We start from the raw sequence: 5,448 nt of genomic DNA, 5'->3' as shown, positions 1-5,448 counted from the left end.
AGGAGCTGCACACAAATGTGAGACAAATGACACGAGATAATTTGGAAATATTGGGGGACCAGACGGGCAAGCCAGAAGGACTTCCACTGATGCTCAGGCTCTCCAAACTTTTATTGATCTGGAGTAGCCTTAGGTAAGGAGATTTCAATGACACACAGAGTAGCTCATCAGCAGAGAATTATTGTTAATCAACAATAATCAACAAGGATTTACATAGGTATCTAAGGAATTTAGTGAACTAAGGTGGGGATGATGCTTCAGCTACCATCATCTAGATTAACTGGGTGGTGCACAGCCCTGACCTTTGCTAGGGCTTCAAAGGTCACTAACTTTTGGGGGTCTCCTCTATGCTCAGCTAGTGAAGACAATAAATAGTCTCCGGCACCATGTCCTGAAAATGCCACGTCATAAACCTCCCAAGAGCTATAGTACTTGGTGACAAGACGGATGGTCCTGGGTTGTCCTAACTCCCTCAGTGTCCCCGTGAGCTCCGCCCGGATCAGGGCAACTCTCTCCTGGTCCACAGTCCCTTGGGTCCTGTAACACTCCAGGGGGACGGGGTACAGCTCGCGCTCTAAACTGCGCAGCCCGGCTGTGTGGCGCAGCAGCTTCTCCACGGTGGCCACGGAGAAGTGGTTCTCAGAGATGGTGAAGTCCCTGAGCTGGTGGCAGCGGCTCAGGACAGGCAGGATGGCCTCGACTTGGGAGGCCGCCATCCCACAGTTATCCAGGCGCAGGTCCTGGAGGGTGGGTGCCACTGCCTCCAGCAGAGCTCCGAGGGGTTCGGGACTAAAACTGGCGAGGTTGGCACCATACAGATGCAGGGACTTCAGCTGCCTGAGGTTCGGGCACTGGAACAGGTGTGTCAGGTCTGAATGTGTCAGCTGCGAGCAAAACCATATGGAGAGTTTGTCCAAGGGGGTCTGCAGGCACCTGAGCATCTGGTCCAGACGGCCTCGGAGGAAGGAGGGAGATTCCAAGTAGAGCTTCTTGAGGTGCCGCAGCCTGAGCATCTGAGAGAGGAATTGGGAAAAGGATCGCTGCTCCTCCTGCTCCTGCCTTTCCCATTCCTCTTCCTCCTCCCACTCCTGCTCCTCTTCCTCCCTCTCCCACAAATATTCCTCCTCCACAGCCTGCTTCTTTTTCTTCTGTTCCTCTTCCTCTTCCTCCTCCTCCTCCATTTCCTCCTCCTCCTCCTCCTCCTGTTCGTCCTCCTCCTCAGCTAACACCTTGATGTGGCAGAGAGCGAGACTCTGCAGGTTACTCATCTGACCCAGGTAGAGAGCAAATGTCCCCAGGGTGGGCAGGTCCCAGGTGCAGTTCACTTCCACCTCCTGGATGCAGTCCAGCTGCACCCCATCCAGGACACTCCTGACCCTCTGGAAGGGCACCTCATAAATCCTCAGCACCTTGCAGCACAGGTGTACCAACCCTTCCTTCTGCTGGGCCCATTGGATGATGTACATGAAACACTTAACCCGGTCCCTTTCACTGAAGTTAAGGTCTAGGAACACCTCCAAGGGAGCCAAGGAGTGCTCCATGTTGGGGCTGGAGCTCTGCACAGCCACTGGTCCCATCGGTGAGCAATTCCGGGTGCTGTCTCCACACCACATTCTCCAGAAGTTGGCACCCGTGTTCCTTAAATCCAGCACCCGCAGTTTCCACCTCCGGGGGCAAACCTGTTGGTCAATCAGAAAGTCAAGCCCCTCAAACACCGCTTGTAAGACCATGACCGGAGGCATCCTCATCAGGCTCCCCAGAGGGAGGACAGGGAAGGGCCAGGCTTGCACCATCGCCTTCAGGGGCTCCGGTATTCTCTTACGGCAGGCCTGAATGAACAGCGGTGGGAAGAGCTTAGCAGGCAGGTACTCCAGAGCTGAGATGGCTGAGGCCTGGTCCTTCAGCAAGCTCTCTCCTGCCAGCCACAGGAGTTTGGGTGGAGTCCTGGTACTCATCTTCAAGGTGCTCAGAAAGGAATCCTGCAGAAACTTCTGATCTGACTGTGTTGGCTGGGGCTCAGATCTCAGACCTGTTGGAGAACTAAGGCACTGACTGCAGAGCTGGAGCACTCTGAATGTCTTCTCTGGTGCCTGAGGATTTTATACACCTTCTCAAATGTTAACATCCAATCAGAACCCTGAGTCTCCATCCCTTAATGTTATTGGGATTATTTCCTCTCTGCAGATTAACGGATTGAGAGAAAGTTAGGGAGGGGCAAGGTTGAGGCCTGGCTCATTGATTCATTCCACAGACATTGACTGAGGTTGACTTTTGGTCCCCAGTTGTTGTCCTCGGAGTTAGACAGTGACGGTGTAATGGGTACCTGATGTTAAATAGGAAAAAACACAACCTGAGAGCATGGTGGCTGGGGGTCATTGGCCACATTAGAGTAATCCAAATGTATCCACAGTTAAAACAGCCACTGCCCACAGCTGACACCCTTTGGTGTCATCTACAAAGAAAACAAATGAAATCTGTCCATGCACCAAGTGAGGTTTTATGTCAGATGACAGCGCAGATCATGAGCTCCACAGGGATCAAGGGGTGGGCAATTGAGCATGTGAGTGGCCCTTCATACCCCAAGGCTTGTGTAAGGGAGGTCAGGTAAGAATCACCATGAAAGCCCTGGCAGTTTGGCTCAGACCTGTGAATGACCAGGGCCAAGTAAAAGATGGGTGTTTTTTCTTGGAAAGAAGAGAGATGGAAAGACTCTTCTCTGGCTAAATTTAAAATTTAAAAGGAGACCAGCTGGAGGAGAGACAGTGCCATCCTAGAGGGCAAAGGGAGAGACTGCATCTTCTGTCCCTCAAAGGGTGGGTCTCCTCTGGGAGAGATGGGATTTGCTGGGGATTTTATAGGTTTTAGCACTAAAAGGCCTAGGAATCCCCTCCGTCCCAGGTTGGAACAAGTATTTCCCTTGTACCTTTCATAAACAAGATCACCTCCTGCCAGGGAAAGACTTTCCTTTTCACCAGCATAAGACTCTCAAAAAGACATAATACACCCAGCCAACCTTAGCAATCAACAGGGTGACAGATGTTTCAGCCAGATTGCCCTCACAGCTTGAATATTTATGAAACATTCACAATAAGAGCAGGAAAGAGAACAGAAAAATTTAATAAATCCTTCTGAAGCCTCAAGGTTTTTTGGTTTGTTTTTTTATGTTATTCCTCACTGGAAGATATTTTCCCCCATTGATTTTTAGAGAGAGAGAAAGGGAGGGAGAGAGACAGAGAGAGAAATATAGATGTGAAAAGGACACATCAATTGCTCTTCCCCTCCCATACACACTCCAGGGCCTTAGATCGAGCCTACAACCCAAGGTACGTGCCCTTGACTGTAATTGAACCCGAAACCCTTCAGTTGGTTTCTTAGTGGTTAGGAGGGCCAACGCTCTAACCATTGAGCAACCGGCTAGGGCTGAAGCTTCAGGTTTAAAGACCAAAACCAAAAGAATTAGAGGTGAGGGGAGGAAGAGTTTATTAGGTTCCTGACTCCTGGTCTGTTCTTGAAAATCAAGGACTGCTTCCCACACTTTCCTCCCAGCTTCTGCTCCTACATCAGATCTGATATAAACCGTTGTCCAGTTTAATCACTTTCTGAATCTTCTTCAAGGCACTCGGGCAAGGCACTCTTTGGGAAATGTGGAGTTATTCCACAGACTATATGTTTCTCAGGTTGCTTATAGCATCTGCACAGTATAGTTGATCTAATTTTGAAATAGATGGAGACTTCTTAAAACATCCTTTACGACTCAGACAGGAGATTTGTCCGGTTTGTTTGGTGAACGTGTGGATGAGAAGGGCGATTGTCAGAGGAGCTGGTCTGTCCCGCCGACCCACGATCGGCGGCAGAGCTGCTGCATGAAAATCTGCTGTGTCTTTTTTAAGTGCTGTTTAAGGTGCAAGAGGAGAACTTTAGTTCTTTGTAGTGGAGTAGGGATTTTTTCCTTATGTTAGGTGTCTCATTGTCTATCTAAATAAAGAGGGGAACCTCAGGGTTCCTGCTACAGGGGGCCAAGCATGTTTATTTTCACTTCTCTGTATCCTAAGTGGGGTACCTCTTTCAGCGATAGGCATTAATGAGAGTCATTAAAATTTATATCAGTTTCTTTTGTTCTTCGAAGAAAAATCCTCTAGGGCACAGGGGATTGAGTTAGCCATCAACCCTGGTTCAGAAGTAGCCACTGAGAGTGGAAGCCGGAATTTCCCCTGAGTGACCAGTGTAATCCAGCGGCTGCTTTCTGGCTGTCACTTGGTGCACCATCATGCAGATTTTTAAGGCATTTTGACAAAAATACAGGAATTATAAGGTAGTTTCTAGGGCAAGTAGCCTAGGATTCTTCAGGCCTTATTATGTGAATAAATACTATGAGGTTTTTTGCCCCACACCCAGTCTAATTATTATGAACTAAATAAGTAAAGAATGAATGAATGAATACCCCACTCTATCATAAGGCAAGAAAACTAACAGAATGAACGTGCAAGAGAGACAGGGTTTTCCTTTGAAAATTATGAAGTAAATATATCTGCATCACTTCGCATTTACGTGCATTATTTTGAGCCAGTTTTCATACAATCAATCAAGCCTTTAAATGCTCTGCTGTTAACTATTTTCATTCAAAATATAATCATACTGTTTACTCCCACATTTCTTTTATCAAAACATTTTAAAAATTTTATATCTAAAGACTCCCTTTGTTTCTTAAAAACAAAACAGCATGGTGGTGGTAAATAAACTCAGTTAGGCAGTTGAAAAATGTTCCTGTTTTGCCTGCGGAAGAGATTTGGCTCCTCAGTGATGCAAAGAGGATTAGATATGTAGACTCAATGAATATTAATTCATGCTTTCAACTATTGTATTGAGTGCCTTTCATATGCCCTCTTCTGGGTTGGGGGTCAGGGATACTAGGGGAACAACACACTGTCTCTGGCCTTAAAAATAATGAGCACAGTGTGGAGTCTGCTTACATTAGCTTGCAAGAGCTAACTGTTAAATTTTCAGGAAATCTATTAGCTGGCTGTTAACAATAAACATTATTAAAAATTAAATTATATAAACATACATTTAAATAAATGATTTAAAAAACTAAGGTATTAGAGCCCTAGCTGGTTTGGCTCTGTGGATAGTGTTGGCCTGTGGACTGAAGGGTCCCAGGTTCGATTCCAGTCAAGGGCACATGCCTGGGTTGTGGGCTCTATCCCTAATAGGGGGCATGCAGGAGTCAGCCAATCAATAATTCTCTCTCATCATTGATGTTTCTAGTTTTCTCTCCCTCCCTCTCTGAAATCAATAAAACTATATTAAAAAAAATAAAATTAAGGTAATAGATACTTAAAACTCACCACTTCCTCATTGCTACATTTTACTATTACCTGTTGTTTCTGAGGTTATTTACATCTGTATGTACCATCCTATCTTTTCCTGTCCTATCCTATAAAGTATAAT

The 5,448-nt window shown here is 46.5% G+C and overlaps 1 protein-coding gene across 1 annotated transcript; it reads right to left on the bottom strand.

Moving 5' to 3' along the window:
- Positions 1-250: 250 nt before the first annotated feature.
- On the bottom strand, positions 251-1,040 carry LOC102763938 (PRAME family member 12-like). Its single transcript, XM_015571278.1, has one exon. It carries the CDS (start codon positions 1,011-1,013, stop codon positions 258-260), a length of 756 nt encoding a protein of 251 aa, XP_015426764.1. The 5' UTR covers positions 1,014-1,040; the 3' UTR covers positions 251-257.
- Positions 1,041-5,448: the final 4,408 nt, after the last annotated feature.

This window comes from Myotis davidii, unplaced genomic scaffold (assembly GCF_000327345.1).
Source record: "Myotis davidii unplaced genomic scaffold, ASM32734v1 scaffold48, whole genome shotgun sequence".
Lineage (NCBI taxonomy): Eukaryota > Metazoa > Chordata > Mammalia > Chiroptera > Vespertilionidae > Myotis > Myotis davidii.
The sequence above is the reverse complement of the archived record's forward strand: the minus strand, read 5'-3'. Positions and strand labels throughout refer to the sequence as shown.

Coding starts and splice junctions, on each gene's coding strand:
- LOC102763938 (XM_015571278.1), bottom strand. CDS start 1,013: ATGCTCAGGCTGCGGCACCTCAAGAAGCTCTACTTGGAATCTCCCTCC.